This window comes from Zeugodacus cucurbitae, chromosome 4 (genome assembly GCF_028554725.1).
Source record: "Zeugodacus cucurbitae isolate PBARC_wt_2022May chromosome 4, idZeuCucr1.2, whole genome shotgun sequence".
In the NCBI taxonomy this organism is placed as follows: domain Eukaryota; kingdom Metazoa; phylum Arthropoda; class Insecta; order Diptera; family Tephritidae; genus Zeugodacus; species Zeugodacus cucurbitae.
In genome coordinates this window covers 9,160,705-9,186,261 of record NC_071669.1, presented here as the reverse complement: position 1 = coordinate 9,186,261, position 25,557 = coordinate 9,160,705, and the positions used below count along the sequence as shown (strand labels likewise).

Here is a 25,557-nt window from a genome sequence, read left to right as displayed (position 1 = left end):
CCACACTAGTCGGATCGCAAAATAGCTGGAAGCTATTGATAAGGATCTAAGACACTCCTTAACTAGCCCAGAGCGCACTGTCATCGATTCCAATGCCAGTATTGCCGCTCTGCTGTCGGAGTAAATACATACCTCTGTAAAAGAGGTCACCATACGGAGCAGTGCGTCCACTGCTACTTTGATCGCAGCGACCTCTGCTTGGAAGACACTACAATGGCCAGGTAGCCTAAATCTAGTATTGATAGAGAGCTTTCTGCAAAAAACCCTGACACTCATAACTCAAAAATTATTAAATAAAATTAAATTTCATTTATAACTAACCATCTTGTATACCACCCGCGTTTCTCTCTCTCATTACACCCATATGTCCTACTGGGTTACTATTACGATTACAATTATGGGTACGAGCTTACTTCTGTAATAATTACGCATATGTGCACCCACGAAACAATCACGTACACCATGTAAATACATATATTAAAATAGCACTTTGTTTAAATACAGTTAGCTGGTGCTCGCTAATGCAAATACGAACGCCCACAAATGCATTAGAATATTTTGCGGGCGTTTTCAATAGACAAACCCACCACATTAAGTTACAGTTACATTATGGATTTTACGCAATGTAATTGCTATTTACTTGAAACTAATAATTTCGTGTAAATGAAGCATGACTGGGTAGTTCTCGGTGCCGTTATTCATTTTGATTGATTCGAAGCAGTGATTGAGTGAGATTTTTGGAGCGACTTTGGATTGAGATTTGATGTCTACAGTGTTTCCATAAGTCAAGAACTAGACTAAGAAAGGAGATATATTTTCTTGTGTGTTCGTTTTATATAAACGTGGAGATCTCCTTAGGTAACTTCATCCTGAACTAAGAATAAATCATTTTAAATCGACCTTCATTTTTGATCCTGAGTTCTTAAACTAGATGGTGTTTCATAAACTTCGAATCACATGATCTAGTGTTCACACCAAAATTTGAAAATATACCAGAGACGAGAAGAACTATAATATCGGCTTGGTTATTCAGGGTTCCAACAAATATCATAGATTCCATATTTTTTTACTGGATATGGAAAGAAAGACCGTCTTCGCACACCATATACAAGTCAAAGGTGTAAGATCGATACTTTATAAGAGATACTTACGAATATAAGAAGAGAACTTCCAACAGTTATGGGAGCGGAACTCTAAAGAAAATAGTTTTGGTACTTTCGCAAAACTGGGATTATTTCAAAAGAGCGCTGTTATAAGGGTGCGGTACTGTACTGTCCAATAAAAAAATATCTATTATTTTTTGTGCAAACATTTTCTATAATTTATTGCTCATTACGTCTTATATGATGAAAAATGTGATTTTTAGGTATATAAATCTAATAGGTTGGAAAGTAAAAAATCTGAAATGACTCAACTAAATAAATTATATAACAACTACTACAAAGATATGAGTAACAATTTGTATTATATAAATAAAGACTACACAAAATTCTCAGGTTTCTCTTTCTTAAGTGAGGACCGCATACAGCATATTCACCATATACGAGTACATATCTCTGACCAACACTTTTTTCTGGAAATTATCTCCATCAAAGCCCATTAGTTGGTGCAATTACACATTTTACTACCGCACATCCAATTTAACGGCTCTTACTCCGTGTAAGTATACTGAAATAGCGCCGCTGAGGGTGCACGCACCGGCACCAACTGACTCTGTCCATTCGGATTGCGGAAAACCATATAATCACGACCGTTAATCAAACGCCGCATGCCACCCGCACCACTGGCACCTTGCAGCTGCCCATTGCCCAGCAGTACACCAGCACCACCGCCAACACCGGCGGCTAATGCGCCAAAATTCGAGCCACCAGCACCGATGCCGAATTGGCCAGCGCGTCGCCAACGATGCAAGCTGCTATCCTTACTCAAATGGGTTGCTTCATGCTCATGGTGATGACGATGATTGCTGCTGAAGATACTCTGATACGGCGGTGGTGGTGTAATGGTCGACTCTGTGGGTGATGCGGTCAGACGTTGCTTGTCACTATCCGTTTCCAATTGACGCAGCCAACGTGGCGCACGCACTGACAACCCATTTGTGGTGCGTCCAATGCCATGACGCGCCCACTTGTTACCCTCATGACGGTTATTCAGGTAGCGGAATATAAGTTCGGTGAAGAAAACCACCATAGCAGTGGCAAAACCGGCGAACATAATGTAGTAGGTCATCATGAGATCGGTATTGCGCAGCTGGCGTTCCGTGCCGGCTAAATTCTGTGGACAGATTTCAGCATTTGGTAGATCTTTAGTCGACAGGTATTTAATGATGCCGGATTCCACGAGATTGAGGAGTCTGTGATGTAAGAAATAAGGTTAGTTGGGTTAGTTCGTATAGTGAGAAAAGAGAGTAAGCTTAGATTGCTTAATCCATTATGTCTAAGGCCGTTTTAATCGAGCAAAGGTTTTGGCAAGGCAATCTATGAGCGTTTGTTTGATCTACACGGCCTTGCGGCGTCCCTCAAAAGATGGTTTGATAAGTTTAAGAGCCCACGGAACAGTCGAAGCACTGGATTTTATCCAACGAACCTGCGCCGAAAAAGGCGAAGGCAGTCTTATTGATCGGACCGGTGATGACGACCGTTTTCTGGGTTTCAAAAGTTGTGATCAGGGTCTCAGGGGTCTACTATACCGAATTATTGAAGATAACAAAGTGTTCTTCCACAACTACAATGCTAAATGTAAGCTCTGTTGAGAAACTGTACCCATTTTTCCACAATCAGTATCCAGAATATTGTCTGGACAACATTTTAAAGAGAGCTTCATATTTATGAGGCTTTATTCTCAGGTCGAAATCTATGAATCCGAGACTTAATCTATAGATATAGAGATTATTTTAACCCTCTGTCCAGTAGGCTACCTAGACTGATACTTTCAGATGAAAAGCTTCTTCTTTTTACAAAATAATTTTACAGTTTCACTTACTTTGGATCGAAAAGTTCACTCAAATTGGAGCCCATCGGATAGGCGAACGAACGATTCTTCTTCAAAAACGGCTCCTTAGCCATAGCGAACGGACAGTGTAGCTTCTCATCATTCATGCTTATGGTTTTGCGATAACGATAGTCGGCGTAGAGCACATGATTAATAGCGGGACGGTCGCGTACGAATACATAGCCATCCTTTTCAACGAAATTCTGCAAATTGAAAGTATCGTTCGAGCTCTTCGAGAATACGGCGTGACTATTGCGTATCATATTGGTCAGCATGGAGAGGCTCTCGTTGGTCTAGAATTATGAAAAATTCAAAATGATTGGAAAAGTGCAAATAATTGAAATATAATTTTATATTTTTTTACTATTTTAATTGCACTAAACACAATAATTAATATATAGCTTTTAATTACATACACATAGGAGTACACACACACATACTTACATTCCTTATCGCATATTCTACGCCGCCACCGCGTGCCGATACAAAATGTTTATTCTTATATAGTATATCGCTAACGGTATTATAGGGTAAAGTAAATTTAGATAGCGTGAGAAAAGCTGTTAAATTGGCCGTGTAGAATGAAGTCAATATCGTAATGAATATCCACCAGGTGGCAAAGAGTAAGCGTGTTGAATCTGCATTGAAGGAAATATGAAAAAAATATATATTTTAATACTCTTATATGAAGGTATGTATGTATGTGTATATTTATATTTGGCAAATATGAGAATAATTAATTTATGTGTAAATGTAATACAATATTTTTTATTATTTTATTGTTGTAAATATTTACAACGCCTATTGATAAATGATTAACACACACGTGTGCATAGGCAAGTTACATTATTTTTATTGAATTTAGACTTCGGTGTAATGATTTATGAGTTTCGTAATAATTATGAAATCTCTTGCGTATAAATACAATCAAGAAAATGGTTGTAACTACTTTTTTATGGCATGTAAGCGAGTTTTACACGTGTGCGACAGGACGTATGAGTAACATTTTAGTGATTATTTTTCGAAAATCTAACTTATGAAAGTGGATAGGGTACACATTTATATTTAAATCAAGGACTAACAACTTCGACAGCTTTTTTTAAATATTTTAGAAATATTACAACAACAAGAATAATAAAAAAATGTTATATGATTTTTTCAATATATTCTGGGTCGCCTTTTTTAAGGGGCTTTACCAGGCTGGTTACACAAAAAAGCTTGATGTTTGGGTTGGCCGCATGATTTGACACAAAAAAACATTCTGGACCGAATCAACGCCTGCGATATGCTGCTGAAACGGAACGAAATCAACCTATTTTTGAAGCGGATGGTGGCTGGCGACGAAAAAAAAATAGATCACATATGATCCAGACGCAATTCTACCATCTATTGCGAACAACTGTACCGCTTGATGCAGGCAATCGACCAAAAGCGTCCAGAATTGGCCAAGGGGAAGGGTGTAGTGTTCCACCAGACAACGCCAGACCACATACTTCGTTAATGACTCGTCAGAAGCTATGGGAGCTTGGATGGGAGGTTTTAGCGCATCCACCACCATATAGCGCGGTCAATCGTAGGTCATTACATAGGAAATATGTATATTTAACTTTAATAACCCTTTTTTTTTTTTTGGTTTCAGAAACTAATTCGGCCGGAATCACGTCAGCAGTTTGGGGATTTTTTTTATCCGTTATTTTTTTAAAGAAAAAATGTTGAACGGTTGCTGAAAATATGCCTTATTATGTGCAAAAAACTTCGAAACAATCGATCGAGTACTTTCTTTGAAAAAAATGCACGTAAATCGCCTATTTTTTCATGGGTTACTCTGGTAAAGCCCTTTAATACAAGATCTTTGAGTATTTAAACACTCCGTGTTTAGGAGATAAATTACTTCATAAAACTCGAACCCGACGATTTTGCTGACATAAAAACAACGTGACTTATCAGGAGAGCTCGCGTTTTTTGCTACTTAACGGTATAAATCTAATACTTTACCTAAAAAAATCATATTACATATCCCCACTCACCCGCAATCGGTGACAGCGTACTGCCCTGCTTCATCAATGCACCATAGACAAACCAAGCGCAGTGACCCAGCGAGTAGGGTTTCTGCTCCTTATCACCAGTCAAGCGATTACGTAATATAATGAGGATATAAATGATGGGTCCCACCGCCAACAGTGAAATGAAAATTAAAATCCAAACCCAGAAGTCAAATGGTGCCATTAGACCGGATCCGGTGGCCGATTCACGTGGACGCTGCATCACCATAATCCATTCACCTTCATCCAAAGTGGTTGTTGAGTAGAAAACGAAGCTGTGTTGTTCGCTGAGTGTGGGTATGAAAGCGGCGGCTAAGTCGGCTTCCTGAAAATAAGCGATTAAAGGATGGTACCAGGTGAAGAGGATTCAAAAAGAAGGAAATCAAACATATATTTAGATCACAGAGAATTCCGAATTGATAGGATTTCTCAGTTCAAAGTATTGGAATAACCGGGTAAGATCCATAGAAGGAGCTTAAGACCAGCCCCGCCGGCTGCTTAGACCCCCACAAAGGCATTCTCCCACCTATCTATAACCCTCTCATTTACTCACCGAGTTATTCAGCATCTTTATAAGACTCTTCTCATAATCCTCCCTCGAACCAATGATATTATCTTCGGGCACCACAACTTCATAGGTGAATTCTAATTGCTCCTGCAAGAAATCGATCAGCTCAAACGCCACACCCTTGCCCACTCTTGTATCATTCTCCATAACTGTATAGCTGAGCGGATAATCCTCCAGGGTAGCAATTATCAATTTTCTACCCTTTATCCATTGTTTCAACTTATCGGTTTTCTCTTTCTTAGCAATGATGGTTTTAACCGTTTCCAGTGGTGCATCATCCAAGGATGGTTCGTCTACAGCCAAATCCGGCGATATTGTAACAACGCTGCCATTTTCATCCAACTCTATGAGGCCCTCGGGTAGGCGTGTATTCGTTAGGTTTGTACATGAGAGACACAGCGCCGCCGAGAGTATTAACTCGAAGCCGGTCATTGCAAGCGTGCAGAACTTTGCTTAAAATTTATTGTTATTAATTTTTTTTTTGTTTTTACTTAATATGTGTTACTGATGTTGTTAGAATTTTGTTAAACTTAACGATATGCCACGGTGAGTTTTTATATTTACACATAGCGGCGAGGTTCAGCAGTCAAGAGACATGCACTTGGCTGTTTTTCAAGGTCAATTGAAAACTGAAAGTTTAAAAGCACTTTTTAGGAACATATTTTTTTTGCAGATTCACATTAAATATTACACAATTTGTAATCACTGGGTGATTTTTACGAAAATATTATATTTATGTATACTCTCGCATGTTCCACGGAGTATAATAGTTTTGTTCACATAACGGTTGTTTGTAACAGACAAAACTAAACGAGTTAGAAGTAGAGTTATATATACGAAAGTAATCAGGGCGACGAAACGAGTTAAAATCCGAGTTTTATGTCTGTCCTTTAGTCTGCCAGTCCATCTGATCAACCAAATTTTTTGGTAAAATTTTTCTTTGGAATCTTATTATATGTATATTACGAAATTTAGTGAACTCAGATAATATTGACGCCAACCTAGTGTGTTAAATTGTTAACAAAAATTTCCAGAGGCACTAAATTTTATAGTAAAGAGATTACATGGAAATTGCAATGAATTGTTTTAGTACAAAATATTGATATCGAGAGTGGCACCTCCCAATTCTGGGTCAAAAACCATATCTCAGGAGCCGCTCAACCGTAGGTAATATTTCCCCGAAAATGGGCGAAATCGGGTCACGACCACACCTACATTCTATATAATAGGTAGATTATAATTTTTCAGGACCCCAAAATCATGAAGATATCAGAAGCATTATTTTTCAAAAATGTGTAAAAACGGGTGATTACCTTCTCCTAGTTTCCACTTTCCAAATTTTATTTTTCAAATTTCGGTGAGCTTTATATCGTATATATCGGTTAATATGTGAGATATCTCAGCAAAATTGAGTGAACGTAAAATATTTGATATAACGTAGCTTGTTGGCTAAAATTAGTAAAATCAGTCCAGGAATTACCCCAAACCTCATATACAGTATATAATATTTTTCGTTATCCCATGGGACTTAATGCCCACTAGATATAAGGGTAAATTGTATATTAATTATTTTATTTTATTTTATTTTATTTTATTTTATTTTATTTTATTTTATTTTATTTAATTTTATTTTATTTTATTTTACTTTATTTTATTGTATTTTATTTTATTTTATTTTATTTTATTTTATTTTATTTTTATTTATTTTATTTTTTGTTATTTTATTTTATCTTATTTTATTTAATTTTATTTTATTTTTTGTTATTTTATTTATTTTATTTTATTTTATTTTATTTTATTTTATTTTATTTTATTTTATTTTATTTTATTTTATTTTATTTTATTTTATTTTATTTTATTTTATTTTATTTTATTTTATTTTATTTTATTTTATTTTATTTTATTTTATTTTATTTTATTTTATTTTATTTTATTTTATTTTATTTTATTTTATTTTATTGTAATTTAATTTTATTTTATTTAATTTTTTTATTTTTATTTATTTTATTTAATTTAATTTATTTTATTTTATTTTATTTTATTTTATTTCATTTTATTTTATTTTATTTTATTTTATTTTATTTTATTTTATTTTTTGTTATTTTATTTAATTTAATTTATTTTATTTTATTTTATTTTATTTTATTTTATTTCTTTTATTTTATTTTATTTTATTTTATTTTTAGTTTATTTTATTTTATATTAAATTATTTTCTAGTTCAAATGTTTCTTTTTTCTCTTAAACACTGTATTTCTATATTTTTGGTTGCGTTTACATTTTTTCACACCTTTCTTTCTTTAAAAGAATTTATTTCAGAATTTGTTTCTCAATTTTTGTTTAATAATACATTTTATTTTTCTTAGACTCATTCTAAATCAATCACTACCGAACTCACTTGTATTATATAGAATATTTTTATATATATTTTACATATATTTTTCTTCGAAAAATCGAATAAAAATGAAAATTCTATTACAAATATTTTTTCCCGCTTTTTCAACCGCTTTTCACCAACGCGCGCCATTAACTGTCCTATGGATCTGTGGATGAAATCTAAAAAAATATAATTTCACTATTGTCATAAAAAATTATAATCCACTAGGGCACTAACACAAATCTAATGACAGTCAATACAAAGACAAACACAAATTATAATAATAATTTTTATGCATGCCCCACACACATACAAAAATACAAATAGAGTGTATGTATGTGTGTGGGTGAGCAAGGCAGTTAAAACATATAAATCAATGTACGCATGCATGTGTGTGTGTGTTTGTTGGTGGGCAATGTAAACAATATTACGCGGTCAGCAGTCAGCGAGCGGTCATCGGTCAGCGAAAGTACACCAAATGCAACGAAACGTGCTATAATGAGTTCCCCCATGCAAGTGTGTGAGTGTGTGTGTGTGTTTGTGCTCATATAACAATAATGCATTAATAACAACAAAAGCAAACAGAAATGAAATAATGAACACACATATATGAAGCACTACATGTGTGTGTAGTGACCACACAGACCACGTCCAAACTATTTATACGCGCGCTAAAAAGTGCTGAGTTGCTCAGCTGCGTTAAGTCGTCAAGCGCCAGCTCATGGCTATGGCCACTTTCCGTTATCTAAGCGAAAGCGGACATTTTGAAACAATTTATTTAGTTTGCATGATGTGGCTGGTTGTCTTCGCTGCGGTTAGTTAGGAGCGAGTTACAGTTGTCGTTGTAGTAGTTGTTGTACAGTGACATTGAATATTTGTGTTTGTACACATGTGTTGTGTACATTGTTTAGCCATAATTTGGAATTTAACATTTTTATTAGCCACTCAATAGTAGTAGCAGCGGAATAGTTGTTAACGGAAACATAAAAGTTGCCTGTAAGCATGTGTAATGAGCTCGAGTGCGGCGGAGCGCTTTGTTGACAATTTGACAGTGGTACATGATTATTAGCTGATAATTGATGATATTTTATTATAACATATGAATTTATTTTGGTGCGAATGTAGCTGTCAATGCTTCGAAATGATTACGATCGCATTAAGCGTAATGATTGCGTCAAATTTTCTTTTTAGAAACTAAGCAGCTACTCACTTTGATGTAAGATAAGGCTCGAAATCGGTTTGGGAGAATGGAATGATAAGAAAGGAAATAGTATTTTTATAGTTAAGAAGGCCTTGGAGTCTATATCCGGCAAATAAATGGACCTTATAATTCCTATCAGCAATTCGGGGCATTTTTTTGATAAAAGTCATAAGAGTTACGGTCCCTGCCTTAAATATTAAAAATATATATTTTGAAGTTCTTAAAGAATCTCCCTAGCCTAGCTTCTCAGTTTTCATAATTTCCATTCGCTGATTCCTTTACTTCGGTTCATTGTCGCCAGAGCTTTTATGGTCGCGAACGCAAAGGCTTTAAAAACATATAATTTTTACCAAATTTTCAGGATCTTCTAAAGTTCTCAGGGTTTTTCTAGGAAAGTGTAGTTATTCCAACAACATCTGTCTTCAAACTTTCTCAAAATAGCTATAAAAAGTATTGAAGAACTCTCTGTGATCGCAAATATGTAAATGTTCTGTCGATTTCGGCTAATTAAAGCCGACTGCCTCGAGATCAGATAGAGAAAATTGTCTTTGTTGAGGCTTATATATTTGTCTACACACAGGTATATTCCATTTATATGTTTTTTGATGCTTTCTCACACCACTGCGAGAGCATTTGCATGAAATTCGGAGCTTACGTGCCCAGTGAGGAACTAATTCTTTTCAGAATACCACAGTGCCCACTATTTCAACCTCTTTATTTATGCTTGAAGAATTTGTATAAGTTCGCCGATTCTTTTCAGAATACCACAGTGCCCACTATTTCAACCTCTTTATTTATGCTTGAAGAATTTGTATAAGTTCGCCGATTGTGCTAACACTCAACCTCTCTCACAATTTCGCTCTATCTCAATTTCTCTCTCTCTCACTCCACTTCTATCTCTCTATTTTATATCTGTCTCCCTCTCTTTTTCTCTTTCTCGCTCCATATCTATCTCTCCCTCCTTATATCTCTCTCTCGCTTCATTTCCATCTCTCCCTCTTTATATCTGTCTCTCTTTAACTCTCTCACTCCATTTCTATCTCTCCCTCTCTCTCTCTCTCTCTCTCCCTCTCTCTCTCTCTCTCTCTCTCTCTCTATCTCTCTCTCTCTCTATCACTTTCTTTCTCTATTTGTCTCTCTTTAACTCTTTCGCTTCATTTCCATTTCTCCCTCTTTATATCTGTCTCTCTTTAACTCTCTCACTCCATTTCTATCTCTCCCTCTCTCTCTCTCTCTCCCTCTCTCTCTCTCTCTCTATCTCTCTCTCTCTCTTTCACTTTCTTTCTCTATTTGTCTCTCTTTAACTCTCTCGCTCCATTTTTCTCTCTCCCTCTCTTTTCCACTCTATGTCTCTCTCTCTCCGATCAACTTTAGATCTTCCTTCACAACAGAGACATAACAGATCACACGATATTGATCAAATATTTTCGTTCATTGTCTTTCCACATATCCGGCTCTAAGCAAAAATAGTTTTTAATCTCATAATAATTACAAAAATTCTAACCTAAAAACAGCAGATTTAAATAAAACAAAATTGACCTCCAATAATAAGCACATCTCTAGTCTACATTAGCGAATTGAAAATTTCTTCCGCTGCACATAACAGCACTTTATATACTTTAAATGCCACATTACATTACGATTTCCACTCTCACTCCCCCCGCTTTAAATTGCATTTAAATGTCGTTTAAGCGACATTAATATTTAAAATGCACTGACCGCTTCGTAGCCGGGTCGGGTGAGTAATTGATCGACGCTTTGAACTTAACTCCGCTGCCTGGCTATTTGCCGTGCAATTAGTGTGTAATTCACACACACACACACATTTACATGCATTTAATGAGATATGTGAATAGGATATTACGCGCTTACACGTAACAGTTGCTGAACATGCTGCTTGCTGGGCAACTGTTGATTTTAAAACTTTTCAGTAGATATCAAATGTGGGTGTAATGTAATTTTAGGGCTTAATTTAGACTACTAAGTGAAAGAAATACCACAAATTCTGACCAAAATGTGTCGAGATAGAATTTAAAATTATTTATTTTTTCAGTTCCACCTCAAAAATTTCATATGCGAACTGAGACTTAAAAATCACCCCACCCTAATATTAGCCTTAATATATGAAAATAAAAAAAAATGTATATGTATGTATGTTATATATAAATATATTCAAGCACTCACAACAGTTAATGAAGCAACGCTTATAACTCTCTCATGTACGATGTGGGTTAAGTAAACATACCCGCGCGGTGCTACATGTCGTATACGTAACATACAATGGAAAAGCGCTACCTATTCAATGTATGACATTATTATTTGTGCGTAGTGTGTCCCAGGGGACTAAATTCAGTGTTATAACTGTATTATTATTACGCATATGTGTAAGTGTAGGGATCTAACAATATATCTCTACAGCTACAGGCTTCACATAGGTATATAGTATACTATATATTCCAACATATTAATCCATTATTATTTTTTTAGCTAAAAATTCATGTGTTAAGCTTACGCCTCCTGGCTCTAAAGCAAAATTAAAAATATTCAAATACATATATTATAAAATCTAACAGTATGCACTTCGTAATCTCACATGAAAAATCAAATCAAGTTCAAGTTTAATGGTACCACGCCGTCTCTTGCGGTTTTTAGACTTATTATACAGATGTATGTACATACATACATATATGCATTTTTCCACATATACAGCTATGTTTACATGCCTACATTATGTGCACATGATTGGAGTGTGGAGGAACTTGTCATGCGGTTTTTTTTCCTATTTGGCTCAAGGTTAGCAAAATGAATGTTAATAAACTCAGTTGCTTTGTTGCTATGCCATTTCACACCACTGTTCCTTTCTTCCTTTTATTTTGTGATTTTGTATACAGTTTCCCGAAGAAACTGTTGTCGCCAAATCAGTTAGCAATTGTATTATAAATAATTAATTTGGTTGTTAATTTAAATGACATTGACTTACTTATGTCTATATGTGATTGTGGCCACACAGAAAATCACAAATAATCTTATATGAATGTAATTATGGAATATTTTTTGAATTTTAGGTTATGTAGATTTAGGTTAAGGTTATTTTGAGGTTAGATTAGGACCGCAGAAAGCCTCCTTGTTGCATATAAATAAGTTATTAAAGACATTATTAGGTGGTCTAAACATTCGATATAATTAAAATGAAAATCACAAAAAGATATACAATTTTTAATTGTTCAACGTCAAGCTCAATACTTTGAGATGGCTTGGGAGAAGACTTGTTAAATTCAAAACTCGAGAAGCATTAAGTCTAGTATAAATTTCCATCTCTCTAATAATAATAGACGATGAGCCATCCTGTCAAAAGGAAGGAAGGTCTTCCTCTTCCAAACACTATAAAAACTGAAGAGCTTGACATGATCTAGACAACGTAGCCGCTTTTTTATCGCTGAAGTATGTTAATGTCATTGTATAACTCGAACAGCTCATAGTTCCATCCCCTTGAAAATTGCTAGTGCCGTCAAATCGGATGTCGACATCATCCACGCTTCTGTACCATAAAGCAGTACGGAAAGGATGAGTGATTTGTTGAGTTTGGTTTTGGTTCGTCGAGAGAGGATTTTACTTTTCAGTTACCTACTCAGTCCAAAGTAGCACCTGTTTGGCAAGCCGGATTAATCGTTAGATTTCAAGGCTGATAATGCTAGTTGCAATATAAACAAAATTATCTACAATTTCAAAACTATGACTGTCAAAAGTGACATGAGATCCAAGTAGCTAACGGGCCGACTGTTTGTTTAATGACATGAGATATTTCGTCTTGTACTCGTTCACTACCGGACCCATATGCTTCGATTCCTTATCCTTATCCAGAAATAGCATAACTAACGGATTGTACCTTCTCGATTTAGCTCTGCAGCTTTTTTTTATTTTTTCCAGCAATATATTGAAGATGTCAAACTATCTCCGTCTGAAAACTAGTTTGGTATCGAACGGCTCGGAGAAGTGCTTTCCAATCCTGACGAAGATTTGGGTGTTGCTTGACGTCAGTTTGCATAGCCTTATTAGTTTTGCGAGCATGCCAAACTCAGCCATATCAGCATAAAGGCAGCTCACGAGTAACAGCTTTAAACAATCGACAAAGATTTCCAAGATTTAGCGCACGGTGAACATCTATCTGATCAGTTGTAGATTTTCCACACATAGTACGCTCAATAGAACCTTATATATTGAGGAGACTTATTATAATGATTTTACTGCAGGATCTAATCTAAGGTCACTTTTAAAACATGAGTTCTATTGTCTCCAAATACGTACAAAATCTTCGGACAACGTTTTTTATGTTCGGATTTTGTAAGCTCAGCTCAAAAACTGTGTTCGCTGGACCTCTAGCAATTACAAAAACGAGTCTGGTTTAAGCGTAGCCATTTATACTCTTCATAAATGTTCTGATTTTACGAATGATGCTTTCAATTGTTCAGTTTAGATTCCAAATACTTTTAACATGGAGACTTCTAAGCGGATCATACAACCTCTATGCAGGGGTCAAGTTAACTTCATTTTGTAAAAGTAGTTTCCAAAAACACACATTCAAAGGCAAAATTCGAGGCGAAGAAGTGTTCTAACGATTACTTGTGGAGATCTTTCAATTGATTTTTTTTTAATTAGATGAGCTGAAAGTTAAAGTGCTCTCTCTGCGAAAGTGGTGTTCTAGAGAGACATACCACAGTCTCTAATTCTTGGTAGTACTTCCTTGAGCTTGTAGGCATTGCTTTTATCTCAATATACTGACTGTCATGCCCAAAACTCGTCAATAATCATAGTGAGGTTAATAGTCAAATTAATTTAAAACATAAAGTTTATAATTGAGGAACCACTTTTTGTCTTTCGCACAGCCGGCAACTCAATTACCGATCAGCTGTTATATATTTTTGTTTTATTAACAATCTCAACCAAATTTCCAGCGTGGACAACCAACCTCAGAGCTACATTCCAATTTCAACTCGATTTGTATTCAATTAAAAATTAATTAGTAAAATTAGATATTCATTTTGTATTACAAATCGATCTAAATCGAGCAAAAGGCCGATTAATTGATCAATTAACTACTGTGCGAAAAGGCTAATAGAATCATTCTCATTGTCTATTCTAATTAATGAACTCTGCATGAGATGAGGAATGAGAGTTATCTCATTCTGAGTTCATTATTCTACCTTAGCAATCCCTTGAAGCGAACGTGAGATATATGCAATGTATAGGAGTAAACTCCCTTCTAAAAGCCTCTAATAAGTCCACAACTGTTGATTGTTTGTAATTATCTTAAATATGTATGCCAACATATAGGTTTATAAATGCTAATTCCACGCAACAACAACAATAAAAACGACCATAATTTTGTGCACAATTGTGTAATCATAATATTTATTATTCATTTGCGAAATTATAATCTCTTTTAATCAAATTCCATTTGTATGTATATGTGTATATATATGTGTGTATTGTATGTGTATATATAATATATAATTTTAATTTGATTTGCTTAGCCATCGATGAACAATTATCGAATTACAATTTCTCCAAGCTTTGACATGCAGACGTGTAAATATATTATTATGTGTGTGTGTGTGTGTGTGTATATGTGTAAGTGAGTCGTTATGTATTTATATATACTCTATATATATACAATAAAATGGCTCTAATGGCGCATCAATTATGCAATTTATCGAAATTAATTCATTTCAATAAATAGAATTAAATATAAAATCGTAGAATTAGACTTAGAATTTAAGAATTTCGAAATGTAAATACAGACATACATACATATATATGTATATGTATTTACTCAGTGCTGCTTGTTAGCTGAATATTATTTGGTCTCATTTTAATAGGCGTAAATATAAATATCAATTTTCAAGTTAAATGATTTTTATAAAAAAGCTTTTGAAATTATTTTTTTTTATTTTTAGTAACTACTCTTTTTAGATTAAAGTACTTAATCAGAAACTTTGAATTTCAAAAATTTGTAACATTTTTGAAAATTTTCTTTCAAAAATAATGAATATTTTTTTTTTCGATTTCCTGAAAGTAGTTGTAATTTTTGTATTAAATTTTCTTTTTTTTATCTACAAAGAAGATTCTTTATAATTTTACAATAAATATTATAATTTCTGCAAAATTTATGTTTTTTTAGACTAATTGGTCATTCAATTCCATATAAAATAAGCTCCATGCAAGTTATTTTGATTTCGGTGTGAAAGCTCAAAGCTTTTAGAGCAAGCTTTAGTTAGGCAACTTTTAATAGTAATGAAGAAATACTTTAAAAACATTGTAGAATTTTATTTTTATAAAAATTGCACACCCATTGCTGTTAGAAACAATTTTTTTAGTATGAAACCTCAAAGCTTTTAATAGCGGAATTTAATAAAAAGTTGACAACTTTTCCAAAACTTTCATATGCTAGGCTTAAGCTTCAATCATGCTTTAAAGTTTACATAAAGTGCTCAAATTAGTAATTATAAAAGCTCAAAGCGTTTAATAGCGGAATTCAATAAAAAAAGTTAACAACTTTTCCAAAAGCTTTCATATAAAAAGCTTCAATCATTCTTTAAAGTTTACATAAAACTTTTCCAAAGCTTTCATATGCAAGGTCTAAGCTTCAATCATGTTTTAAAGCTTTCAAAAAGTGCTAAAGTTAGCAATTATAAAAGCTCAAAGTTTTCAATAGCGGAATTCAATAAAAAAGTTAACAATTTTCCAGAGCTTTCTTATACAAAGCTTCAATCATTCTTTAAAGTTTACATAAAGTGCACAAATTAGCAATTTTTAAAAACATAATTTTTACAAATCTTTTGAGATACTCAAAGCACAATTCAAAATGACACAAATAAAATGAATTAAAAATAGTTTAGCATTTTAGTATTTAAATTGCAGTTTTCATGGGAAATATAGATAATTTAGTATGAAAGCTCATGGATAGAGCTTTTTCAAATGAGCTTTTACGAAAAAAATACAGCAATAGTTTAAAATGTTTACTTGACAAGTCTCTGAATGAGTTTCTGTCTATAAAAAGCTCCGTTTTAATACTAAAAGTCGAATTTTCATATTCATAGCTTTTGAAAAAGTTTTAGAGTATGTCACTAATATTTTAATCTTTTAATTAACAGCTTGTTTCATGCAATATTAGCATTTTCAAAGAATCCAAAGCTTCTTAATACAGTGTTTTCAATATATATAAGCCTGTATATATTTTTTTATGCGCTTAGAAGCTTTCGAGTTGAGGAAGCTTTTAGACCAAGCCCTTTAATACTTCAATACGCCAGCATTTTCACCATTTTCATTGTTCTCTACAAGTGCTTAACGCAGAACTAAACTAATCTCAATGTATAAATAAATAATGGATGAAGAATCTGCGCACTGCCTTGTCGACCAGCAGTTAAACTACAAAACTAAATAATTTTACATGACATTACAATAATTTATAACGTTATATATGCTTGTATATATGTATATAGAATTGTATGCAAAAGTGCAAAATATATATCATTTCTTTTTGGAATAGTAATCTTAGAATAGAAAAAAACGTAAGATAAAGAGACTAGCAATGCTAATTGAAGCGTAGCCATTTTGACTATCCACACAATGCTGCAACAAACCAGGACGTTATTTGTATTTTTCTTATACTGCTTTCTCCAGCGCCTAATTGCCATCTAAAGCGAGACTGAGACCACCACCGACATCCCTAGACGGCGTTATTTTCTCCAACTTCAGTATGAGCGCCGTTATGACACAAGCGCCAGCCTCCTTCGTGAACCACGTCATGTCTTTGAGCGACGCGCTCGATGCTGAGCCGCCACTAATGCTGCCCGCGCCACCGCTGCTGCTACTGCTCTGTTCAAGCGTCAGTCCGCTACTCGATTCGTGCGGTTGCAACAAGTCAGCCGACGAGCGACGCTCCAGCAAACTAAGCGCCGCCGCTGCAGCGCTCGATGAGGCCGCCACCGCGGCGTTCACATTCATTTTGCTGCTATTCGTGAGGCAGAGCGACTGACGACGCACGTACACTTCGAAAGCGGTGCCGATGCGATACGAATGCGCGTTGACATTGTATTTGTGTTGGCTATTCATCGACACGATGCTGGCGGCATTGGGTGAGAAGTGCAATTCCAGACGCGTGCCGGGCTCATCTTTCTGATTGCCGAGGCTGGTGTGCGATTCACAGCTCGACTCCAGCGGCAGTGGTTGCCCGTGATCGAGTATGGCGCGTATTTTATCGACACGCGTCATGTAGTAGAGCGGCAGCCAGTCGCCGATGTCGAGCGAATGCTGCGCGGCGGCCGAGTTGACCGTTTGTTGATTCAACTTGAAATAGACCCAACCGTGCAGCTTTTCCGATGTGAAAGCATTGCAGTGCGCGCAAAAGCAAATCGGATCGGTTAGCGGTTGGAAGAAGGATTGCGGCAAAACGAGTGAGGCGCGAAATTGTTGCACCAACTTCAGATACTCGCAATCCTTGCGTTCAATGGAGGGTATCGACTGTAGCGAATCGAATTGTGAGGAAGCCGATGCGGAGGAGAGTGCACCAAACGCCGACGTTAATGGTTGACTCAATTGCTGGTAGCGTAAACGCAACAAATCATGTTGTTGTTGCAACAGTAACAAGTGATCCAAATTATCATTGTCCTCGAGATCATCGTCATCATCATCATCGTCGTCATCATCATCATTGTCATCGTCATCATCATCGTCCACATCGACTTCTTCAACGGCGCGCTCCGCTGCCGCATTCTCGTGTGAGCCAACATTACCAACAGTTGGCTCCAAGTTGCCAACGGCCGCCACGCCACCACTAGCAGCAGCAGCAGCAGCATCTAAAGCGCTGGCAGTTAAATTGCTATCAGTTTCGAGCGCACGCTCATTAGCTGTCGGAATATCGGGCAAACGACTCGCAACGGCGCCAGGTATACCAACGCTACTGACCAGCATTTCTAAAGCGTCCAAATTGTTGGCGGAACGCTGATCGCTAAGTAAATTCTCCTTGGAGCTGCAACGGCGCAGTTCGCTTTGCAGTGACATACCGCCAACAGCGCCGGCCTCTTCCAACGCCTCGTAATCTTTATTCGTATCATGCACGTAAGGAGCAGCTGTTGTTGTGGCGGTAGTAGTAGCGCTGGCGTTATTATTCGACGCAGCTGTGTTTGTGGATGTAGCGGATGTTGAAGCCACGACCGTGTCACCAATAGCGCCACCTTGCGTGCTGGAGTTAACCGATGCGTTCATGGCGTTTTGGAAACGTTGCGTGCTCTGACTGCGTTGTATGTTGAGATTGGTATTGTGCTGTAGTTGCAGTGATTCACGTAGACAGCTGCAAATACTTAAGAATTAGCGGGATAGCTTGACAATAACTGCTTTACATACCACGAAGTGTTAGCGGCATTCGACTCAACAGCGCGATTTTGCTCCAGTGTACGATTTTTAATCGAAATATTCAACAATAAATTCTCCGATACGCTTTCCATCACCGAACGATTCCTGTTGAGGATGAAGAACAAAATAGTAGGTTAGGTTAGGTTAAGTGGCTGTCACAATAGTATATACATAAAAATATGTAAAAATCCTTCTTTACTCACATCGCCGCATTACTGGTACCGCTGCCCGCAGCTACACCGCCCACCGCACCGCCAGATGTCTGCATTGCCTGCTGCTGCTGCTGTGACAGCTGCTCCGTTTCCTTTTCATGCATCTCCAAATCGGCCTTTTCACATTGCGGCACACCGCCATCCTGCTCCTGCAAGTTGTCATACTCCAAAGCGGCGGCCTCCTCAATAATCGGCGTGCTATTGCGACCCACATCGTTGCTGGTAATCAGTGAAATCTTCTCACATTTACCATAGAGATCGAAGACTGGGTAGACGTGATTGGGCAAACCGGCAGCCAAGTCCTCCAAATTAATGGAACCGACCATAATGACTGCGAAAGAGAATTTGATAAAAAAAATTTAAACAAAAATGTTTGCCGCTCACTCACCCAACATGCCGACGTTCGAGAGTGTCATAGTGATGACTGTGCCCGGCTGTATTTGTTCCAGCGCTTCGCCATATTTCGACGCTATCTTCTGACCATTTATATTGATGTAATCGTGTGTGGCCACCCAACACGGACGTTTGCAATGCAAAATTGAGATCGGCAATTGTGAGACACTCGTGGGTTGCGGGCACGCCGCAACAACGCCGACACCGATTGTGCCCTTCCATTTGGGATTGACTGCGTCCACTTTGATCTGTAGTTTAAGAGCTTATTTACCAAATATTCATATGTTTTATTATAGAAAACTCGCCAACTCACACTAATGCTCTCGCCCTTGCATAACGGTTTGCCTACAAATACGACGCCTTGATTGTACGACTGTACGCGCATAGCGGAACGATGTTCATCCAAGAGACGCACATGTTTGCCATGTAGCTCGGAGAACTCGTAAGTTTGCATCTCCGAATCGATTGATTCCAACATCGAATCCTGCTTGTTGAGCGGATCAACACCAAAGTCCAGTGAGTCCTGTAATCTCAAACTACAGGGGCGCAGCGGTGATGTCGGACCTTGTGAAGAGATCACTTGCACAGCCATGGTGGAGCCTTGCAGTTCAACAACGACGTAAACATCCTAGGAAGAACGAAAATATAGACTAACTGTAAATATATTTCCAATATATGCACGAGCGTTACACACATTGGGCACATTCTGAAACTGTATATTCATGTCCTCGGAGTTCAGCAGTATGCGCAGCGTGCGTGCCGGCGTCAACTCGAGCGCCACACGATCACCAACACGCAGCCACTCCAACGAAGCCATTGAACGCTGTAGCAACGTGGAATTGTGACGCACCTCATTGCCGGAGACATACCAAACATTGGCAGGAATGCGTTTAATACTTAACGGTATATTTTTGCGCACATAGTCGTCGGAGAGATTCAAATCGGTAACGCCGATATTGAGACAACCTACGAAATACAATAAAAAGTTGCCGGTATTTGAAAACCTTTGTCCAAACAACAGTTACAAACCTGCGAACAACGAATTGTGCGAGATTAATTTGATTTCGAATGGCGCACCCACACTCAACGGATGCTCTGAGAAGACCACACAACGCGAGAGTGCCGCCGAAGCGCCCGTAATGCGTGATGCCACCGTCCAACTTTGCGAGAGCGTCACATTACCCGATATGCAGGTCCAGCGATGCTTCAACTCCGACGTTGCCGGCTGTATAACCGAGGTGGCTTGACAGCTTTGTGAATTCTCGCTGGTCGCATACGGTGCACGTATGTCTGGCTGCGATTGTGTGAGCGTCACTTGCGCACACTGCCCATACAAATCGATCACCGCCCACACATTGGGCATACGACACTCACAGGCTGGTCCCTGATCGACGCCATCTATGAAGAAATGCACATAATCGCCGTTACGCATGACACCAACACGTGTGCCCTCGCCCAAGCTATCCAAATCGATCAGCACATTGGAGCGTATAGTTTTGCGATTATGAAATATCATAGAGCCACAGAGTATTATCATATCGTTGGCGTCCAAATCGGTCGCATTGGCGGCGAGTTGTATATCCTCGGGACGTGTGCCCGTCACACCGATCTCGATGTTGCCCGACCAGTGACGCACCATGGTATCGAGCACAACCTCGAAAAGTTCACGCTGACGCAGCGGACGATTACTGAAGACAATGGCATCATTGAATTCGGCCAGCGAATTCGGACGGGAGGCGGTGAGACCGCCATTGGAGATGCCAGCATTTTTGCCTAAAAAAAAGAAATAAATAGTGATAATGAAACACTCTCCAAGTACTGATTTCCAACCCTCCATCCAACTCACCATGTATGGTGTGGAAGCGCAACGGTGGCTCACTGTAGAGCGTTGTATTCGAGATGGTGGAATTTCCCGTATCCGGACTGCCACATTCAGATGTATCAATTATGCTAGCCTGCGCCGCCTGTCCATACAGATCGATAACACCAAAGACGCGTTCCGGCACATTGGTCGCTGCCGCTCCCTGATCCACGCCATTCACCCAGAAATGTAACGTACCGTCGTCCTTGCGCACCACACCCACGCGATCGCCCACCTGCAAACGGTCCAGATTCTGCCCATATTGCTCGATCACTGTAATGCCATTGTGCATAACACCATTGCCAGTCATCATCCAAGTGCCCGAGCTGTTGGGGAATCAATCATTTTACAGTTTGAATTTTGAAAATATTTGTGTAGCAATGTTATTGTAGCGTTTCCTACCGCACATTGGTCATGGTGAAAGGAAAATCCAGCTCTTCAGCGCTATGCGTGGTCACACCCATCTCCACAGATCCAGCCCATTTGGTAACAACACGCTCGAGACGCACTTGGAATAGTTCGTTTGGACGTAGGGGACGACGTGTTAGCACAACGCCATTGTTGAAGTCATCAGATGCGCTGGAAAGGTGAAATACGAAAAAATTATAAAATTAGGTTAGAAAAAACTGATTTGAAAAAATCTACAAAAAAAATAAACACAAACATTTTACAATCTATTCGAGATTATATTAAATTAATTATTTATGTATATTTATTATTTATTCCGCGGCTTCCACCAGCGGGTACTGCATCGAACACTTTCATAGCTGGAGTGTTTTCGTAGCGTAGCCACTGTGTCTTTATTCATTTGGAAAAAGCAGAACTAACGGCGTTTGCTTCTCTATTTAGCTCTGCAGCTCATATTATTTTTGAAGATTGAAGAAGTCGCTGAGTCACCCAGTCGGAAGCCTCGTTTGGTATCGAACGGCTCGGAAAGGTCCTTCCCGATCCTAACGAAGCCTTTGGTGTTGCTCAACGTCAGTTTACATAGTCGTATTAGTTTTGCAAGGATACCAAACTCAGACATCGCGGCAGCTCTTTTTCTCGCTGACGAAGGCACCTTCAAAATCGATGAAAAGGTGGTGTGTATCGATTCTTCTCTCGCGGATCTTTTCAAAGATTTGGCGCATAGAGAATATCTGATCCATGGTGGATTTTCCAGGTCTAAAGCCACACTGATAAGGTCCAATCAATTCGTTAACGGTGAAGAGACTTATACCAAAGTAATTGGCGCAGATTGTGGGGTCTCCCTTTTTATGGATTGGGCAGAGCACACTGAGATTCCAATAGTCAGGCATGCTTTCTCCGACCATATTCTACAAAGAAGCTGATGCATGCACCTTATCAGTTCTTCGCCGTCGTATTTGAATAGCTCGGCCGACAATCCATCGGCCCCCGCCACCTTGTTGTTCTCCAAGCGGGTAATTACTATTCGAATTTCTTCATGGTCGGGCAGTGGAACACCAATTCCATCAACATCGATTTGGGAATCCTATCTCCATCTAGAAAATTAAAAAAGTAACTGTGTTTCATGCGTCAAACTTACTTCGGTCGCAGCGCTGTGCGTCCGCTATGCGTGACCGTAGCATGTGAACCACAAATCGGATGGAAGGTTAGACGATCGTCATTGCGCTGCGTATTTGTGCCAGATAACGTTGATTCACCCAAAGCGGCCGCGGCAGCAGCCACTGCTGAATTAACTTCACCTTCGGGACTAAGCAAACTCAACACGGGTGTCGGTGTAGCCGAATTCGCCGTAATAAGCGCATTTGTAGCACCAATGCTATCGATTGCCGTATTGCCGCTAGTTAAACCCGAAGCGGCGGTGAGTATCAGATTATTACGGCGTGTTACTAAATTTTGCTGTTCGCGCTCATCTCGATCCACAATCGTCACTTTCGTCGTCATGCCATAGAGATCTATGACACCCCACAGAGTTTGAGCGACACGCGTTGCAGCCACACCCTGATCCTGGCCATTTATATAGTAATGTAAATTGCCGTTAGACTTGCGCATCATGCCCACACGATCACCTGAATCAATATTCAAAAAAAATGCGCATATAAATATGTTACTGCAACAACAACGCATAGCAATTACCTTCACGTAGTTCATCCAAATTAAATTCGCCGTACTGACGCCGTGTGCCCTTGCCATTTGTGAGTATACCACAGCCAGACATCATTATAGTGCCGCTGCGCATATTTGTCATTGTCGCTGGGAAGTGTAGCACCGATGGATTGTGCGTCGTCACACCTACTTCTATGGAACCGGACCATTTATCCACCAACTTATCGATGCGTATCTCAAAGAGCTCATTATCCTTCAGCGGCCGATGTGTCATTACCACGCCATTATTGAACTCATCTAACGGACGTCGACGTTCCGCGCTGCGACAATGCGGCGAAAGCTTGACAAGCGAACCGCAGCGTGTGTGGAAACGCAATCTATCTGTATCGTAAAAATCGCCAACGTTTTGCAGTGTTGCGGTATTATTCGCAATCACTGCCGCCGCCGAAGATGATAACGGTAAAGCGCTATGCAAGCCAGTTTGTGAAATTGCGGAAATGGCAGCGGCGCCTGCGCTGCCCAAACTCGAAAGAGCAGCATTAATATCTGAGTTCGTGCTGAAGGTTGATACCAAACCACCGCCACTGCTATTATTGTTGGCTATGCAGGCGTTGTTTGTTGTTGGCGATGCCGTTGAAACTACCGTCACATCCACACTCATCGGCACATCGATATTCTGCACAATTTGCTGTGCTTGCTGGAGAGCTGTTTCGGCGTAGTCCTTATTAGAAAAGAAATTTAACGAAAATGAGATTCTAACCTCTTTGTGAAAAGCAAAAAAAAATGTGGCATCCACTCACCCCCGAGCCGCCCACATCCGTAGGACACAGTGACACTTGCACACAACGTCCATACAAATCAACCAATGCCCACAACGTTTTGGGCATATTGCGCGCTGCCACACCTTGTGGCTCGCCATTCACATAAAACACTAATTCATTGTTGGAAGTGCGCATAACACCAACACGATCACGCTCACCCAATGTCTCCAAGTCGGTGCCATAGAATTCAATTAGGCAAACGCCGTCTTTGCGCACATCAATACCAGACATTACCCATGTGCCATTACGCATTGCGGTAGCACAAGAGGGCAATTCAAGCTTCTCTGGTGATTCGGATGTAACACCAATTTCAATACTGCCGCCCCACGAATGATTCTAAAGTAAAAAGTATGCATAGTAGCTATAATTGGTACTATTCCACAGGCGTGAAGCATACCAACCTTCTTCTCAATCACCACTTCGAAGAGTACATCGTCTGTCAGCGGTTCGGCGCTAAATACCAACGCATGACTAAAATCACGCACAGAACGCGCCGCGGTGCGATTGCCATTCGAAAGTGTTATACGCCGTCCACAACGATGATGGAATGTTTGGAGCGCTTGTAAATTGATGGCATTAGCACCTGCTGTGGTACCGATACCACCGCTGCCGGAGCCACTCAGGCCAACGGCACCTCCACCGCCAGTAGCCATAAAATGCGCACAAATAAATCAAAAACTAGTTTAACTAAAGTTTTTTAAATTAGTTAACAGAGTCTCTTTGAAAATATACAGCCTTTGTTGTCTGCCTAGGCACTGAAAGAATCGATCGTTTTCGCCGCACTATATCAGTCACACTGACTCCGCCCGTTACGCAGAACACACCTGCAAACCAATATAAACGGTTGCTAATCTTTGAATTTGCAATGAAATATTCAGAAAATTTTTTCTCTCGTATATTTACAATTTAAAATTTGAATTTTCTTTCAATTTTCACGAAAAGTGAAAATTTTGTCTATTCTACTATTTTTCTTTTCACACACAGGCGCAGCAGCGTTAAAGCAAATTGGCGTTGACATAAAGATGCGAAAATGGCATAAAGGAATGTCTGCTAATAAAACAAATATTTACGTATATGATGTGGAAATAATGCAAAATGCGAATTTGAAAATCAAAACAAAAAGTGGTAATTTAGGAAGATTGGAGCAAATGAAATACAGGTACTGCCAGGCATAAATAGATTGAAGAACATTTGATGAATTGTTTGTTATTTGATTGCAAGAAATATAATATAGATTTAAATAAAATTAAATTTTTATAATTCTACAAACTTACTTTATATTTGAAATATACAAAATATACAAAATATTCAAAATAAAAATTACATTTATCTTAAATTTGTTGAAGTGAAATTTTTATTTGTGTTGTTTCTGTAGTTTATTGTGAATTGCTACGTTTGACCTAATCAGCTGTTTTTTTGTTTATTTCGCTATATTTTGTTGTAGTTGTTTTTTATTACTGAGTCTGATATTTGTTATATTAAATCTATACATATAATTTGAGGAAATTTTTAAATTCAATTATTTATATACTTTGAAGAAATTTTTAAATTCAATTAAATGTTCAATTTAGCAACGAAAAGGCTGCTACAATAGCTATGCGTTACCGCTTCT

The 25,557-nt window shown here is 38.0% G+C and overlaps 2 protein-coding genes across 3 annotated transcripts; both read right to left on the bottom strand.

The window, feature by feature from the left end:
• Positions 1-1,297: 1,297 nt before the first annotated feature.
• LOC105210737 (glutamate receptor ionotropic, delta-1) lies at positions 1,298-6,057 on the bottom strand. Its single transcript, XM_029043617.2, has 5 exons — positions 5,587-6,057; positions 5,019-5,358; positions 3,436-3,629; positions 2,983-3,284; positions 1,298-2,353 (listed from the first exon to the last, which is right to left on the bottom strand). Exons 1-5 carry the CDS (start codon positions 6,031-6,033, stop codon positions 1,651-1,653), a joined length of 1,986 nt encoding a protein of 661 aa, XP_028899450.1. The 5' UTR covers positions 6,034-6,057; the 3' UTR covers positions 1,298-1,650.
• A 9,195-nt stretch (positions 6,058-15,252) lies between these two features.
• LOC105209031 (neuralized-like protein 4) lies at positions 15,253-24,965 on the bottom strand. 2 transcript variants are annotated; one of them, XM_054229048.1, is made up of 14 exons: positions 24,849-24,965; positions 24,347-24,792; positions 23,925-24,281; positions 23,155-23,845; positions 22,601-23,087; positions 21,457-21,633; positions 21,040-21,380; positions 20,223-20,966; positions 19,888-20,159; positions 19,507-19,821; positions 19,189-19,441; positions 18,792-19,131; positions 18,580-18,693; positions 15,253-18,526 (listed from the first exon to the last, which is right to left on the bottom strand). In XM_054229048.1, exons 2-14 carry the CDS (start codon positions 24,596-24,598, stop codon positions 16,861-16,863), a joined length of 6,009 nt encoding a protein of 2,002 aa, XP_054085023.1. In that variant the 5' UTR covers positions 24,599-24,792; positions 24,849-24,965; the 3' UTR covers positions 15,253-16,860. The 2 variants fall into 2 exon arrangements, with proteins under 2 accessions (XP_054085023.1, XP_028897376.1); XM_029041543.2 differs by having other exon boundaries at positions 24,347-24,769; positions 24,849-24,953.
• Positions 24,966-25,557: the final 592 nt, after the last annotated feature.

What these genes read in the sequence shown, in the direction of transcription:
- LOC105210737 (XM_029043617.2), bottom strand. Translation starts at nt 6,033, where the DNA reads ATGACCGGCTTCGAGTTAATACTCTCGGCGGCGCTGTGTCTCTCATGT. An exon ending in TAGAATATGCGATAAGGAAT is followed by an intron (nt 3,285 to 3,435) that starts GTAAGTATGTGT and finishes TCATAATTCTAG; the next exon opens with ACCAACGAGAGCCTCTCCAT. An exon ending in AGTGAACTTTTCGATCCAAA is followed by an intron (nt 2,354 to 2,982) that starts GTAAGTGAAACT and finishes CTTACATCACAG; the next exon opens with ACTCCTCAATCTCGTGGAAT.
- LOC105209031 (XM_054229048.1), bottom strand. Translation starts at nt 24,598, where the DNA reads ATGGCTACTGGCGGTGGAGGTGCCGTTGGCCTGAGTGGCTCCGGCAGC. An exon ending in TTTGGATGAACTACGTGAAG is followed by an intron (nt 23,088 to 23,154) that starts GTAATTGCTATG and finishes ATATTGATTCAG; the next exon opens with GTGATCGTGTGGGCATGATG. An exon ending in GCAAGGGCGAGAGCATTAGT is followed by an intron (nt 19,442 to 19,506) that starts GTGAGTTGGCGA and finishes CTTAAACTACAG; the next exon opens with ATCAAAGTGGACGCAGTCAA.